The sequence below is a fragment of the Filicampus tigris genome, chromosome 13 (genome assembly GCF_054856515.1).
Source record: "Filicampus tigris isolate MCC_2025a chromosome 13, RoL_Ftig_1.0, whole genome shotgun sequence".
Classification (NCBI taxonomy): domain Eukaryota; kingdom Metazoa; phylum Chordata; class Actinopteri; order Syngnathiformes; family Syngnathidae; genus Filicampus; species Filicampus tigris.
The window spans coordinates 7,232,926-7,249,631 of record NC_141229.1 but is presented as its reverse complement, the minus strand read 5'-3'; the positions used below and the strand labels follow the sequence as shown (position 1 = coordinate 7,249,631).

The 16,706-nt window shown below is 39.9% G+C and overlaps 1 protein-coding gene across 3 annotated transcripts; it reads right to left on the bottom strand.

Moving 5' to 3' along the window:
* Nucleotides 1–603: 603 nt before the first annotated feature.
* Nucleotides 604–16,706, bottom strand: kcnk10b (potassium channel, subfamily K, member 10b). 3 transcript variants are annotated; one of them, XM_086050589.1, is made up of 7 exons: nucleotides 16,584–16,706; nucleotides 12,250–12,665; nucleotides 4,673–4,790; nucleotides 3,814–3,974; nucleotides 3,537–3,729; nucleotides 3,322–3,464; nucleotides 604–3,244 (listed from the first exon to the last, which is right to left on the bottom strand). In XM_086050589.1, coding segments are annotated over exons 1-7 (1,671 nt in total). In that variant the 5' UTR covers nucleotides 16,585–16,706; the 3' UTR covers nucleotides 604–2,605. The 3 variants fall into 3 exon arrangements, with proteins under 3 accessions (XP_085906715.1, XP_085906714.1, XP_085906716.1); XM_086050588.1 differs by lacking the exon at nucleotides 16,584–16,706 and adding an exon at nucleotides 16,034–16,515; XM_086050590.1 differs by lacking the exon at nucleotides 16,584–16,706 and adding an exon at nucleotides 14,931–15,015.

Below are 16,706 nucleotides of genomic sequence, written 5' to 3'. Positions count from 1 at the left end.
AATAAATATATATTAGTTTTTAAAGAAGATTTTACTTTTTTCATGAAATTATAACTTTTCTCTACATTTATATGTCTTTTATTTTTCTAACTTTTTTCCGGGGGTAATAAAGCTTTAGAGAAATAGTTATTCATTGTCATAACATGGGAACTTTTTCATCATTTTTCGTACAAAATTGAAACATTTATAAAGATTGCATTTGTTATGCTGTTAAATGCTTTCTTCCTCAGACATTTATGCTTTTTAACAACAACATGACAACTTTATGTATAATATTAAAATACACAACTGGGATTGGGAGGTGATTTTCTCATTTTGTGGAAGAAAATACAACATTTTTTCCTCAGGAGACTGACACTTTTTTCTAAAATTACAATTAAAAAAAACAACTTATTGTTACAGATTGATTCATATTCCAACATAAGATATATAAAATATAAAGGTTTCATTTTTTACAATTTCCACCAGGTGGATCTATAGAATAGGCTTCCCTGTGTAAGTGTTATTGAAGTTTTAGTGATTCAACCAAAGTAAAATAGCTAACATTTGAGATGCAAATGTAAGGAAAAGACGACTGCGTTGACTTTTTTTTTCCATGTTTATTATCCGACAAAAAAAAAGGCACTGAATACAGTTAACGTGAAATCGTCATTAAACCTTCACAACAAATATTGAATCATAACAGGTCACGGTCATGAAGAGGTTATAACTATAGAGCTCTTTTTTTTTTTTTTTTGTAAAATTGATCTTTAGAATGCCAATAATCAATTTTATGATACATTTAGAGGTGTTTTGCAGTATTAACATTTTGTACCATGTAAATGCATTTGAAATAGTCCAGTATTGAGATGAGTTGTAAATTGTGTGTCTTGATGAACCAATTAATCACTAAATTGTTATTTTACATTAATTTCAGGTACAAATGACCAAAGAAAGTCAGCATATGGTGAAGACTAACTAACAATCAGTCACTGATCATTATACCCATCCCAGGTCTGGTATTAACACATACCGGTGAATTAGAGTGTTCGGGGTGAGATGAACAATTAACAACAGCACAAGTGTTTATTTAACTGATGCCGAAAAGAAATTAAGTCAAATATGCAAAAACATGCTTGGTGAGTACAAAAATGCGGTGTTACAAAAAGTAAGTGCCCATCAATCCGGATGTCTTTACCCCTCAGTTACGAGAGAGAAGTGCATGACATTTTAAAAACACACAACCCCATGCGTAATCAATAAGGCTGATTAGCATGATGTGGTCTACAGTCACTTAGTGTGTGTTCATTGATCCTAGGCCTCTTCCACCTTTCACCATGTCTTCGGCAGCAGTCCAAAAATAGACCAGGCGTTACATGACGACAAAGCGGCAATCAATACCGGACCCCGAAGATGGATGATGATGTGGTTTTACATGTCCGAGTTTGGTTTCGTAACATCTGTAGTGAGCAGAAGCAAGCTAGCTAGCTAGCTAACACCGTGATGAAAGCCAAAGAAACAACATCTGCGATGAGGTATTGAGACTACAGACCCTGAGTCTCCTCGTTTTTTGTTTTTTTTTTGGCAACAGGTTTTGCTTCCCGTGATCTTATGGCACAATGTCAGAAATTCCCGGGTTCGGGTCCAAGCTGACTGAGGAAACGGAAAAGGCACATTTCTTCGACGCGTGCCCGTGGACTTCGGCAAAAATGTAGGCGTTACAAAGGCTTGCCAGGGGGATGATACACTCAATGCACCTGTGACTTTTACCAGACTATGTGGAAAGCAACACACAGTTACCTTAGAGTCCAGATATGGTGGTACAATTCTTTTAAATTGTACATTGAGAGGCAGGAGTGGATTCCTTCTGAAAATCTATATCGCTTTGTCTGACGTATTTCTCCAGGCAAATTGCTAACCGTTTCGGTTTATGACCATTCTGGTTTGTAAACGTTCCCCTTGAAGCTCTTTGAAGTTCAGAAATGATCCCAGTGAGGTACAATTTTTCTTTCTAGACGGTACCTTGAGGGGCAAGCGTATATCTCTCCGTCGGATAAGATTCTCCAGTGAACGGGTAATCAACCTGGTTTTCGGTATGCACTTGTTCAACTTGAAGGGTTCCTTGAGAAATCTAGAAATTATTTTTATTTCTTCTACATTTCTATTTTTATTATAGCCAAATGGGGTGCAGTTCTTCTTGGTTGAGCTTTGAAGGGCAGGAGTGGACTCTTTCTGACGGTGGTATATATCTTTGTCCGATGCTTATCTCGAGCAAGCAGCTAAGCGGTCTGGTTTTACAAAAATCTGGCATGCAAATGTTCACCTTGGAGCTCTCCTTGGAGTTCAGAAAATTAACCCGGTGAGATACAATTCTTTTCAAATGTACCTCAGGGGGGAGGATGAGGCTCCTTCAGCCGTTCTTTGTCCCGCCGTTTGATGAGTTTCTCTACAGAATCATTCTGACTTTGGAAAGTTTGTGTATGCACCGGGTCAGGTACAAATGCTCCTTGGAGTCCAGAAATGATCCCAATTGGTATGATTCTTTTAGACTACGCCTCAAGGGGCATGCGTAGACTCCCACTGATCGTCTATAACCCTCCATCGGATGAGTTTCTCCAGAGAACAATTAGTCATCCTGGTGTTTAGGCAGTTCCGGTATGCACCCGTTCAACTGGGAGCGATCCATGGAATACTGTGACAGGTTTGTCAAACTCGTGTTTCTCTCTTTCCTCTCGTGGTTTTCCTCATCCAGCTCACAATCGTCCTCCCCTCCCTCGCCCCGCTCTTCGTCAACCATGGCATTCCCATTGCTGACGCCGACACTGGCCCGTCGAGCATCGCCGGGGATGTTCCTGCGGATCTCGCGGTTTTTGCTGCGCCTGGCCAGCTTGGTGAGCGTGCCAAAGCGCAGGTTGAAGAGGTTCTCCTCTGACGAGGACGCCGTCTGCGGGATCTGCTCAACACTGCGGTGCTCGTAGCGCTCGCAGGCGCCTTTCAGGCGCAGGTTGTTTAGCTTGGTGTCGATGCTCTCCTGGGATGAGGTCTTATAGCGGCCAGTGTCCAGACTGGCGAAAACAGCCCTCTTCTCAGGCGACAGCATGTCCAAAGAGTGGGCCCGCTGTTCCAGACCCAGCTGGCGGCGCTCCATGCTGCGGATGGTGGCGGCGCGCTGGAGCTTGTCATGGATCTCGACGCTCAGGCGACGCCGCGTCTCCCGGAACTCGGCTCGTACGTTCGCCTTCCATTCGGCTGCATGGGCAGCAACCTGGGAACGATTTAGAAACACTTGCGGTGAAAGCAACCGCTCCGAAGTGAGTGAGTGAATGATCAAAACAAGCCTACCTCTTCTTTGGTCTTCTTGGACAGCACTCGAAGCCAGTCTCCTATCATGCTGAGGACGGCCGCGAAATAGGCCAAACCCACCAGGATCCAGAACCACACCAGAGGCTTGTACCACTTCATGTAGTCAATTCTGCGGTTTCCCCCTGGAAGCAAAACAAAACAATCAGTCAGGATGGACGTGATGATTGCGAGAGCACGTCAGGTTGAATACAAACCCGCCACGTAGTCGCCGATCCCCACTGTGGTGAGAGTGATGACAACAAAGTAGATGGCCTCCAGCGTGGTCCAACCCTCGATGTGTTTGAAGATGACAGCAGGAACGGTGACGAAGACGATACAACCGGCAAAGATGAAGAGGATGGTGGACGTCACCCGGATCTTCGTCTGGCTGATCTGTTTGTGTTTTTGCTGTGGAGGGGAGGAATGGGAAAGAACGCTGTCAGAGTAATGGAGCCAGACAGGTACGATGATTTGTCAACACTTGCAACTCACCCTGAAGATCTTCTCCACTCTCAAAATACTTTTCACAAAGATAGTGCCCAGTTGATCTCCGATCCCGGCCAACAGGAAGCCAAAAAGAGGGATGCCGAATATGGCGTAAAGAATGCAGAAGATCTTCCCGCCCTCCGTGCTGGGAGCGATGTTTCCATAACCTGTCGACACATCGGAAATTTCAATTTACTATTCTGATATATTCAAAGGAAGGCAAACAGGATCCTGCTTTGGTAACACTGTACTTGGCCTTGCTGACAAGCTAATAAAACGCAATCAAACCTTAGTAAGTGCATCTAAAGGTACTCCAAAGGCAGGAAATGAGGAGGTGAGTGGGGGGGGGGGGGGGGGGGACATTAAGACTAAGATGATGACCTTATGCAACATCATCAATAAAAGCCCTTATGTAACTTTCCCGGAGGAAAGGGTCAGGGCTAAGTCAGACCACAGAAAGTCGATAATTAAGTTGTCCTCGTGTGAAAAGACATTTGTAATTGTAAAAGGGGCTGTTTTCGATCTCAGTATGTTCAATAACAATGACTTCGGTCATGTCGATAATCCGGAATTCAGACCAGCCATATTTTCATCAAATGGTAGAGTAGTAGTAGTAGTTTTGGAAAAAAGTTTTATTTACACCAAACTTTTTTTTTTAATGTATTTAATATTAATAGAACATGCATTTTTTTTGGGTGTGACAACATATTTATTTTTTGTGCCAAAATATTGTGTTTTGTCTCAAAATTTAGCACATTCAAGTTTTTGTGACAAAACATTATTATGTGGCAAGACATTGCCTTTTCGTGGCAAAAATTTTTCAGAGTCGAAATGTGTTATCCAAAAGGGGATGTTGTCAAGGTACCGATAGTGGTGATGACGGTTCCGGCGAAGAAGAAAGCGCTGCCCAGGTCCCAGTAACTGGAGTTGTACGATGTGTCGCCTATGGGACTCACCCCGGCACTCACGGCGTCGATGGAATGCTGCAAACACACGCAAAAAGTCATTTGAGTTTTATTTTATTGTGCATGTCATCTCATGCTCATGCTAAACTCAAACTACTTCGTTGTGCATCCGCATGCTGCGTATGGCGCATCGAAAACACACATTTGCGGCTTTACATTCACCGTGACATTATTCACACTGGTGCTTCTTTACGGCGCCACAAAATCTCCATCTGCTCTCGTGCTCTCTCACCAGTGTTTTGTGTGAATTCTTTGTTTTCCTGTCGCCATGGCAACATGCCTCTTGCCTCAGATTTAAAAAGACAATTCGGTTAACGATGTGCATGAGGCAAGGCTCCCGGTGACATGATAATAATGCAGATTTCGTTCAAAAAGTGTTGCAAAATTAATATAATACTACGTAATCCTTTGGATTGGTAATGGTAATTAGTTATGTTGTCTAACTTCTAAACATTGCATTTTTGTGGAAAAACACTGTGTTCATATTGTAATAGATTAGCTGTTGTTGAAGATATTTATTTTTTTGTGACCAAACTAAATTTTGAGGTAAATACGTGATGTTTTGTAGCAATGTATGGATTTATTAACTAAAGCATTTTTGGCAACTTTTTGTAGCCAAAGTACTATTGAAATTCAAGTGGCTGCATTTTTTTTTTGTCAAAAAATACATTTGTGGCAAAGTACTGTTGTCCAGTTCAAACATTTTTGAATTTTTGGCAACATTTTGTGTTTTTGTGGCAAAATATTGCATTTTAATGCCACATCATTCTCTATTTTTGGTAAACTTGTGTGCTTTGTGGCTCAATGTTGCATTTTTTTGGGGGTGGAGCCTAACGGTGTTTTATTGCCAAACATTATGATTTGGTGGCAAATGACAGCTTTGTAGCAGTATGCTACATTTATGTGATAAAATATGGAATGTTTTGTTAAAATATGGCATTTCCATCGCAAATTTCTGCTTTCTGAAGCACAACGTTGCCTTTTTTTTTTTTTTTCAAAAATACAAGGGATATGAAATGCCTACCCACCTCTGTTTAAATGTCATTTTTTGTGGTACAAAAATAATTGAGACAAAGATAAATCAAAATCAAAACTTTTTCCATTGTTAATTTGACCTATAACACATACGTCTCAATTTGGAAAAAGGGACTATTTTCGAGAGGGGAAGCAAAAATCAACAACTGAGATAACATGGTTACAGATGTGTGCACACCCTTTTGTAACTGGGGATATGGTTGTGTTCAGATTGAACCAATCACATTCAATCTCATGATCAATGGGAATCAGCACAGACCTGCCAACATTTAAAGTGTCTCAGATTAACCCCAAATCACAAAAACCTTTGGGGTGTAGATCTTTTATAGCCACTGTCTGACATTTTAATGGTAATAAATTCCATTGAATGCTTTGCTTTGCTGTGAAAACATTTTGTTTTTGTGCTGGTAAATTCTTGTGAAAACTACTTGAATGTACTGCGCCCTCATTCAGGGCCGCCTCCACACATTATGTGCAAGCTTTTTGAGAGCGACTGCGTTATGAAATATGCATGTACTCTCGTGACATACATTTCAAAGCAGAGCGATGGACCACTTCAGGCGCACATACAACTATTTAGGGCTGTTCGATTTTGCCCAACAAACCTGATTTTACAATTACGATTTCTATGTAAAATAAAAAATAATGAAAAATGAAGTATTTTGAATGTCTTTTATTTAATCTTAATTTTTTTGAACTCAAAATGCCAGTCAATTTAACTTAATACACACAGAACAATCCATTGGGATTAACGGCATTTTACTTACACAACAGATTTCAGATCTGTTCTTAATTAAACCAATAATGAAAGAAGAAAGTGCATCTACCATCTGAAAGGAAATCATCAACATGAGAGAAGGTTGACGGTCAAGTCTGTAAACCAAACAGTCTGTCAGCAAGTCATTTTGCCAACCAGCTAGTGACTAGCCTTTCACCTTTCTCCCCGATCTTACTTAAACATAAATCAATGATTAGTTTAAAACTGTCACAAATAATACAATGCACTGTCAAGTTTAAGTACAGATGCATAGCCATGACCAGAGGTCCGTTGTAGAGGAGAAAAAAAGTGACGCCTTTAAGACGTTGAGTAACTTGCTCACAGGTTGCACACTACAGATCTATATTTGCCCGATTTATTAACCAAACGCTCACTTGCCTGAGCAAATAGCAGAATCGCCGGTAGCGCCGGTGTTGTTGTAGTTTTTCCGAACTGCGCGCTCGTGGGAGGAAGCGGAAACGCAGAGGAAACTACGGTGGCTTAGATACACCAAAAATAAAAAAATCGAACGTGCCGATTTAGAACATTTCTAACATCGTTTTATCCATAAAATTCGGTTTCGGTTCAAAATCGCTTAATCGAGCAGCCCTACTACTATTCATAGTACTTCACGTTTTCACTTCACGTCAAATCCATCCACCGTTTTTTTTATTAATTGAATAAGCCATAACATTTATCAAATTAAACTCCGAACAACCCATTTCTAGAGTGGTGGGATGGCTATAAATAGCCGTGCAATATGTCTGAATATTTTATGAGCTGTTCTATTTATAGCCCTCGTCTGTTTGCCAGCCAACATGGTGCTGCATTGAAGATTTGGAAAATCCTCCTTAGTGCACGTGCACTTTGCAGGCACGAGGACTCCTGAAGGACATGTTTGGTTTTGTTTAGCTTTTTTTGACCAATTTGCTTTGTGTGTGTCAAGAGTCAAGACACGTAATTTTGAGGGCCAAAAACGCCGTTTTCAGTAAAACTGTCACGAGTGCGGGGTAGAGGACCCAAATGCAGGGGGCGAAAATGAAGTGCAATATGAAGTTGTTTTTTTTAAAGAAAACAAAAAAGGTAAACAAGGTACTGGGATAATAATAAAAAAAACAACAAGGACCAAAAAAAAACTAAACAAACACTACGACTAGGACAGGACTTGACTTTGACAAATGACAAACCACAACCAACCAACAAGGACTGAAGAAAAGCGGGAAACTAAATACAGACAAGTTGACGATAAAACAAGGTTTTTGAAGCAAACAACTGCTTTTCTTTGTAGTGATACCTTGCCTTATCATACGCAGGGTTACAGGAGGGATAAAATGTCTTTCTGGCCCAATCAGCAATAGACGTTAACGCCTTACCCTTCAAAAAAAAAAAAAAAAAAAAAAAAACGTGACACGGCGCCAAACACTGCAGCACTTTCACTAATGTCTTTATCGTCATGCTGGCCAGCTTGAGCTGCGCCGATAGCTGCCAAACAAAATTGTCTCCTCGACCGGGAAGGATGCTGTGAGATTGTCAGGAACAAAAGGAGGCTTATAATATGATGGGAAAAAAAGTGGGGTGGCTTAAAAAAAACTACCAAGATTGAATTGAAAGTAATTTGAAAACTATGTGTTTAAATACACCTTTGTCAATTGGCTGCTTCTGCAATTTGTAGATTGGGAAGTCACATGGAAAAGACAGCAGCTCTCCTGCTTTACAGCCTGTTAGCTCTATTTTGGTGTTTTTGTTTGAAAACACTTCCGGGAAAAAAAAAATCCTCAAAATTGAGATGCTGTACAAGTTTTTTTTTCTAAAGCAGTGATGATATAATACTCCTACGCATTTACAATACAGTACATAGTTTTGTTTTTTACAAATATATATTTTTGGGGTGTTTATATAGTATATAAAAGCAAATAAAACAAAACAAAAAACATAAATTGGACCTACAGTATATGCCCTTTATAGTAAGATAATGGCACATTACTAAACAAGAACAGTAGTAGTACTTTCTTCTTTTTTTTCAACAAAAGACAAAAATTGCTTTTGGTGGGAGGGTTTGGTATGGAAAAAATAAATTCAAAAAATAAAAACATTTGAAAATCCAATGAGCTAAAATGTTATAATAAGACTGAGCATACATATAGTTTTGTCTTTTGAAGCCAAAACATACTATTTTTGTAAAGTTTGTAAGTAGATTTTTTTTTTAAATCACAAAATTAGCTTTTTATCATAATATATATATTTTTAAAGCTTAGGGTTTTAGTTTAGGTTTATCACAAACATCGAAATAAAATCCAAGAAATAAGATGATTTAAAATAGCATTAACTCTTTTCTCTTTTTAGCGAGTTAAATAATACAATTATTGTTTATTGATACTACTATTGCTCGTTAGTGTTTATATTAAAATACAGTGCAGCGCTACACAACGGCAGACTACAAACACAGTCACACAAACACCTCTTAATTAATACCGCAATCAAAACACAGCATTATGCTCATAAATGCGTGCCTCGCGCCATGAACTGTGTGCGTATCACAACATCCGGAAAAAGATCATTTGTGCAAGGTGACGTAACAATGCCGCAGGTGTGCTGAATCGTGACTCATCACTAAATGCGGCCTGTAAATAATGGCACGGCATCACGTTGTGCCACATCCTGCGTCAGCCCCGAGGCTTTGGCAGAGGTAATTATAAGCATGAGGAGAAAGTGGGAGTCGCTCACAGTGGGTAGGTGGACGCTGAAAGAGCAAACATGGTGGCGCAGTCATTGAGTGTCTGTCAATGATTTTTTTTTTTTTTTTTTTTTTTTTTTTTTTGCAGCCATTCTTCATCCTAAGGCTTGTCTGCCAAACTCCCCCACCAAAAAGACTGAGTGAATGAGTGAGTCGCCCCCGCACAACGCTACTGAAAGAACACGAACGCATTAATGTAACCTTCAATAGAGCAGCAGCATGGCCTCGTATTCGGATTCAGATATAGCCGCATGATACAGAGGCGTATGGCACAGAAGAATACTGCCAGGGCCTGTTCATCATTGGTTGCGACTTTAATTAGGTGTAATCATTCCTTCAGCACTTGAAAGCTGTTAGTTAGCAAATAGCCTGTTCGCTCCCACTTCCTGCTAATGTTTAGCCTGTTAGCTTTCACTCCTTGCTGGTGTTCTCTCTCCTTCCGCGTGTCCCGAATCAGCTCATTTGCCCAGCTGCTGCTTCTGGCACCGCAGGAGGTCTCCTACTCCTGCCTTGCACGATGAATAATTGATTCCCTCTGGACTCCCCCCTTTGCCTAACACAACACGCTAAAGGTTTTCATTTCCTTCCCCCGCCTTACACGAGATGCTATCATTGATTTCTACAACAAACTCTGGATAGAATCTCTTTGGTGAGAACCTGAGGTTGGTAAGGAAGAGGAGTGCATGCTTGTGTGGGTGGGCATGGAGTGTAAAAAAAAAAAATAAAATAAAATATATATATATATAAATATATGGAAACGCGGACTAAAATTGCTGAAGTGCTGAAGATCTTAACATCAAACAGGATTGTTCTAGTTGAAAGTGGGCCACTCCAAATTGTATGTGTGCTTGATTCCCTCATCGTCGGGGTTATTCCAAGTTTAAGAGGATGTTAAGGGGGGGGTAGTTATTTTATTATTAGTCTAACGCGTGAGAGCATATTACAGTTGAATGGAATCAGAATTTTCTGGGAGTATATGATTGAACGGAGCATGGTGGACTAGTGATTAGAGCGTCTGCCTCACAGTTTTGAGGTTCTCACTCTTCTGTGTGTAGATTCTTCAGGCATTCCAGTTTACTTCCATATTCAACAAAAACAGTTTTGTTTGACAAAATTTTTAAAAATTGAGTCCGTTTTAAAAACGATAACTAACTCAAAGATTTATAAAACTAATTTGCCCTTCATTGTCATATTTGTCAATGGATTTCCTAAATGACTTTTTGAGGTTTAAAAGTATAACATATACAGAAGAAGTAAGGTCGAATAGGTCGGAATTGTCGTTTACTTTATTGTACCAGGCTGCGCAGTCGAATATTAGCAGCACAATTAATTCAATGTCAATTACATCAATGACTTTTATCAGACATCTGCTAATTAGCATGTAGCTGAACGACTAGCATTAAAATCGCTAGCGATGCGTGTATTTTCTTTCGCATCCAACCATGTCAAACTGTGGAAGGGTGAGCAGTTTCCCTTATTTTGTAGTTGTACTTATTTTTATACTTACCCTTGTGTGACTGTTAAAAATGTGAAAATCGGACATAAAACCTAACAGTTTTCCACCCAGCCAACTTATATGTATATTAACCCAGCTTTTTCTCCTTAACTAGCATAACAACGGGGTGAGGGTTTCTGCCTAATCACCACAAACACAAGAGTGACAGATACAATACATATGCCATACAAAAGACTGCACGCTTGACTGGATCTCCCTGTCACGTTTTTTAAATCAAGCTCTCCCCTCTTTATATGAGATAATGGCCACATAGCTTCCATTACCTATCTTTTTTTTTTAATTGCCGCAGTAACTTTGACTTGTATGAAACTGCGAGTAAAAGGTCATGAGGTTCATACTGGGGAGGGTCGTATGAATCGCACTTTAGATGGATGGATGGATGGATGGATGGATGGATAGATAGATAGATAGATAGATTTATTCTAATAAACACCTACTAGTCTCTGTGGCTGAACTTTAAATGTCAGTTGTTCACATCACGCAATACTTCATTAAGGATGGATGGTTATCTAATCCTTTTCTCCCCACGGACAACTTTTATGTTGTGTTATGTAACAATGTTTAGCATAAATTATCAACACATGTGAAGTGTCACCGAGCATTATGGGTTGTATTGCAAGGCCCGAAGGTATGATTGAGTTTCCTGCTGGAGGACTGCTTTGCTGGTCAAGTTTACCCGTTAAGCAGCACAAGGTGCTGGATTTACGTTTACTACTTATCAACTGCACTACTGCCAGGGGAAAAATATATATATATATATATATATATATATATATATATATATATATATATATATATATATATATATATATATATATATATATATATATTTAAGTAGTAAAACTGGAAACTGAAAGTACCTCAGCAGGTGCGCAAGGCCTACAGTCTGTTGCTGTGCTAAAATGCCACAGAAAGAAATTCATTGCCAAAAATCGGAGTGGAGTGGAATATAGTAAATCAATGTTAAGAGTCTTTGTCAGATCTGAGGTTACAGAGAACACGTAACGCTGGCCCAGGCTACTTGCTAGTGCATGGATAATAATGTAAGAAGAATGGATGGCCATTTTTCATTCTGAATGGAATGAGAAACCCCCTCGACAAAGTTTTGTAGAAATTGGCACGGTGGTTTTTGTGTAATCGTGCTCACAAACAAAGCAACAAACATCAATCAAAACAACACATCTCATCTTTCACTGACACACATGGGAAATACAAATTGCGGCACAGAAGCATGCAATCATTCTCGAAACCCGAAATGGAAGCGTTAACATAATGGAACTTGAGGTTGAAGGCTTCGTTTTTACTAGGGACAATCCGCACATAAAGGATTCAGCCGCCGTAATTCTCCAGGGGACGTGACCAGCCAATGAAACCAGAACTAATCACCCAATTAAACCGCCAATGGCCATTTATAAAATCGCCGTCATCAACTCACTTTGATGAGCGCCTCCAGCTCGTCGGGTGTAACGCACGAGTGTCTTGCCAGGAAGGAAGCCTTCTCCAGAGTGATGCTGGTCTTCTGGTCGCTCTCAAACGGCTGTTCCAGCGCCCTAAACGCCAGACCCCCACACACCAGGTACAGGACCACCACGATGAACACGGCCAGCACGGTCTTCCACTTCATGACCGATTGCAGTGCTGTCAGCGAGCCGTCGCAGCTGGTGTCCATGCTGGCCACCACACTGGCCGAGCGCGACGAGATGGACAGGCGAGGCAGGGAGCAGTGGCCGTTGGCTTTGGGCTCACAGCACATCGGGTTCTGCATGGTTGCCACACTCGCCTGGACCAGGCTGGACTTCACCATGCCGGGCTGGGCCTTCTTCGGAGGGACCAAGTTGGTCTGGACCGCCACTGGAAAACATTGTAGGAAAAGATCAAGTCTATCTAGTGGTAGTTTGTCATGGTTAGTAGTATGAAACACCAACGGAAGCCCGTTTAAAATGCTAGTCTGACTGGCCTGAAGGCGATTACTATTTGGTCCGGACGGACAAAATGGCGGATAAACGGACGGCGGAAGAATACCCTAGCTGTAAGCGGAAGGCGATAAACAGACCACAAATTTTTAGTAAACTGCCCAGCTCTTAACATAAACTAGCATCAATGATGTGTTCACACTTGTAGTCCTGTACTCTGGTTTGAATAAAAGTTTTAGTTCGGTTAGAACAATCTTGGCTACTGCTCTGCTAGTACGGTATATATGACAAATGCGAATGTGATCATGCACGCCTTGGTGTGCACAAACAAGGTGAACGGTGCCCAGAACAAAGACGTAACGATGTAAGCAATTTATTCTTAAGAAATCTTTATGTAATAATATTACGTTTATTACTGTGGTTGTAGCTTCCGTAGTCTTTCCAAATCTAACAAGAGGACAGTTTGTGGTTGATGTTTGTAGATAACAGTTTTCCACTATTGTCTTCCGGCCTGGAACCACCGATAGCAAAGGCAACCTTTAAACTGTCTTGCCCTTTGAGGAATGAGTTTTAGGTGCTGCACATTAAATCCATTCGTCATGCCAAAGGGAGCCTCGGAAGCCTGTCGGGCGTTGCCTGTATCGCTAATGCAGAAGAAAACCGCGTCACCTTTCATAGAATTCCATTAGATGAAGAAAAACATCCTGACTTTCGATGCATTATGTGAATGTGAATAATTATGTGCATGAATATTACATTCATCTATATGTATATAACTTGAAATTGTTTGAGGAAATGTAAGGCACGGACGGATAGTCCAACAACTAGCAGAGTAGAGTGCTGCTAATATACTTGTAGGACTGTTTCCTTATAGAGTATGAAAGGGATGATGGGGCCAATAAGGTATCAAGGAGACAAAAGTGAGCAGTTAAGTAGATATAGCACTATAAAAATGTCGCATGCCCAACCTACTCCTAGATTTGGGCCTTCACCCACAATGATGCAAAGAGTGTGAGCAGGGTTTGTTCTAGGGAGGGACTCTTTTTGTTTGAAGGCATCAACTCACTGATGTGTGATTTGACACGTGCACATATGTGCACACAAACACACATACACGCATAAACACGCACACACACACACACACACACACACACGCACACACGCACACAAAAATGCACATTACAATAGTGGGATGAGTCAAGGACATCCAGGAAGCGTCCCATACACTCCCACAGCACTTATGAATCTTGTTAGTTCATCTTTGTTGGATGACTGAATCAATTACGACTAAGTGATTTTTCTCCCCAATAACACTCTGTAATGATAGCTGCAGGCTATTTTTAGAACACAAAATAAATGGCAACTTTAAGAAAGACACAGAGCCTGAATTAATATTCATGGATGCATGCGATGAGGTCATAACGGGATGACGGGAAACTCTTCTCACAAAGACATGAATTGTATTCTGTTTCATTGAAAAGGAATTTAAAATGTGTATGTTATAAACATAATAATTCCAGCAGAAACATGTTAGCACTGGCCACAGCTATGACAATATATGCAAATTGGCTGGTTAACATAACATTAGCTGTAACTGTAGTATTTCAGTGCGACTGCTAACATTAGTTAGTTGCTAACACTGGCCACAGATTGACTGACAAGCACATAATTATCTGTAAAATTAGGAACTATCATGCCACTGCTAACATAAATTGCTATCACTAGCCGGAAATACAAATAAACTAGCATGTTGCTAGCTGGAAGTTGGCGTATTTTAGCACGACTGCGATGAAGTTACTTTTTATCCATTTATTTCTTATAAAGGATTTGAAAGTTGTTTTTGTTGTTGTTGTTTTTTTTGTTTTTTTTTTACAAAATTTCACAAAACAATTGCGGCCACGTGTTAGATTGCTACTTCAAATTGAGTATTTCAGTGCCACTGCATATGATAGCCGCTAGTACTAGCCTCATAAGAAATGTCTCGTAGTTAGCTATGAGATGGAGTATTTCATTGTCAAAATAATGGTAGCTGCTAGCACTAGCCACTCGTTAACTGATTTCAGTGCCACTGCTAACTGTTAGCTGTCCACGGTAGCCAGAGTTGAAACCACGTTAAGCCAGGAGTTGGCTGATGGTATTCACAATTAGCTGAAAGATGCCATCAGGCTCGCTGCAGTATCCACTTTAAGGTAGAAGGGTTTACCTTATATTTGCACTTGTATAAATTGATCCTTGAGTCACTACTGCAGTTGTGTTGTTGAGTATTGCAGCGGTTAAATTATCCTTGACTTTTCCATGAATTAAAATGCTACATAGGACTGCCTGTACAGTTAAGAAAGGTGTTATAGGTGATACTTCGACTCAGGAAAAAAATAAACACAATTTTCTTGTTTCCTATTGGAAATTTGGTTTAGAAGTCGCCAGAGTGGATTGCGTTCACCCTTACAGCTTCTATTGTACTGTATTATAATATAAATTGTATTAACGTTGCTTGTGACGTATGCATCCATCTAAAATCCAAGGCACTAACTCTGCCTCCTATTGATTGTGACTAATTGAATAAGGCTTGAGTGGAAAGTCATATTTCCATCTCATACCGCCTACTCAGGGGGAGCACACTAAGTTCCATAACAACATGAAACTGAATTGACGTTTTAGGTGAAATTATTTTTTTAACATGAATATCGCCACATTTCTTGTTCTTACATTTAAATGAATTCAGAAACAGAAGCACTAAGTAAGCAAGTAAAGTTAGTAGTAGCATAATCAAGAAGCCTTGTTTTTATTTTGATCGCGTTTTTACATATCGTTCCAACGTTTAGGGCAGGTTGCAGAAACACCAGCTGAGCCTCAAAATGACAATAATAGCTACTACTTCCGGTTGCAAAATAAGATACATTTGCATGTAATCGTTTTAACGTCACACGTCAGTAAACACAAGATTCAGAAATTCAAAGAGCGTAATTTTTTATGTAAACAAGAGCATTTTACATGTCTAGTGATTGCGAGTTTCCCCTTTTTCAGATTCTAAATGCTTTTGTTTTGACATTACTTTGTTTTTTTGTGCTAACTTGCTTTGTCACACCACTCCCGCATCTTGTTATTAAATGCAATGTTTTTTTTTAAAGTACATTTGCCGAGTATATATGTCCTAAATATGGTACCAATTACGTGTATTTAATAATATATATTTGTAAAATAAATGGCAGTTATACAAAGAGCAAATATAAAAATACAAAATACGAAGAAAACTACTGTATCTGCTCAAGACGGTTATTTTAAAATAATATATAAGTATGTACTAACCTTGTTCGGGGTCCCAGTTAACTTGTTTCCTCGGGTTTTCTATTGGGAATTTCATCTTTTTATAAATAATTCCAATAAATAAATAAATTAAAACCGTCGGCAAAAACGTAACCGTTTCAGAAAAGCAAAATAAACGTATAGATATATTTAAAATATATATTTCTCCACATCTTCATACTTCAGCATGTCTTCTTTTTAAGACGTGTCTGCTAATGACAGACGAGCAAATAACCGCATTGTCTGCTGTTCGAGAGTCCCCTCCTTTTTTCTGCATCTCGTCTGGACCAGAGATACTTTTGTTTTCTAGCGAGTAGCAAACTGCAACCCCATAAATACACGGACACTAGGGACTGGCAAGCCCAGTGGGTTCCCACCCAACTTTATGCACTAGCTTCTAGTAGAACAACGAGGTCGTGAAAAAAAAGAAAGAAAGAAAGGATGCTCTGCTTCCTTGATCGCGCTCCCAATGGTCCTTTAGTATAGATTCAAGCAGACACAAATCTACTCCTGAAATGCACACCAGCGTCAAATGTCTTTTTCCAATACTCACTCTTGTGTTTTTTTCCTGGCAGTTGCAAAAAATGTGGATTTTCTTTTTTTTTTTTTAGTATTATTCCCTCATCGTTGCGGACGGCCGGTGAGTGTGTGTGAGCACATGGTGCAAAGCGGCGAG

Excerpts from the sequence above, each read along its gene's own strand:
- kcnk10b (XM_086050588.1), bottom strand. The coding sequence starts at position 16,088 with ATGAAATTCCCAATAGAAAACCCGAGGAAACAAGTTAACTGGGACCCC. Across the intron at positions 12,666-16,033 it reads TAACTGGGACCCCGAACAAG|TGGCGGTCCAGACCAACTTG; the intron begins GTTAGTACATAC and ends AATGTTTTCCAG. Across the intron at positions 3,975-4,672 it reads AACCGTCATCACCACTATCG|GTTATGGAAACATCGCTCCC; the intron begins GTACCTTGACAA and ends ATGTGTCGACAG.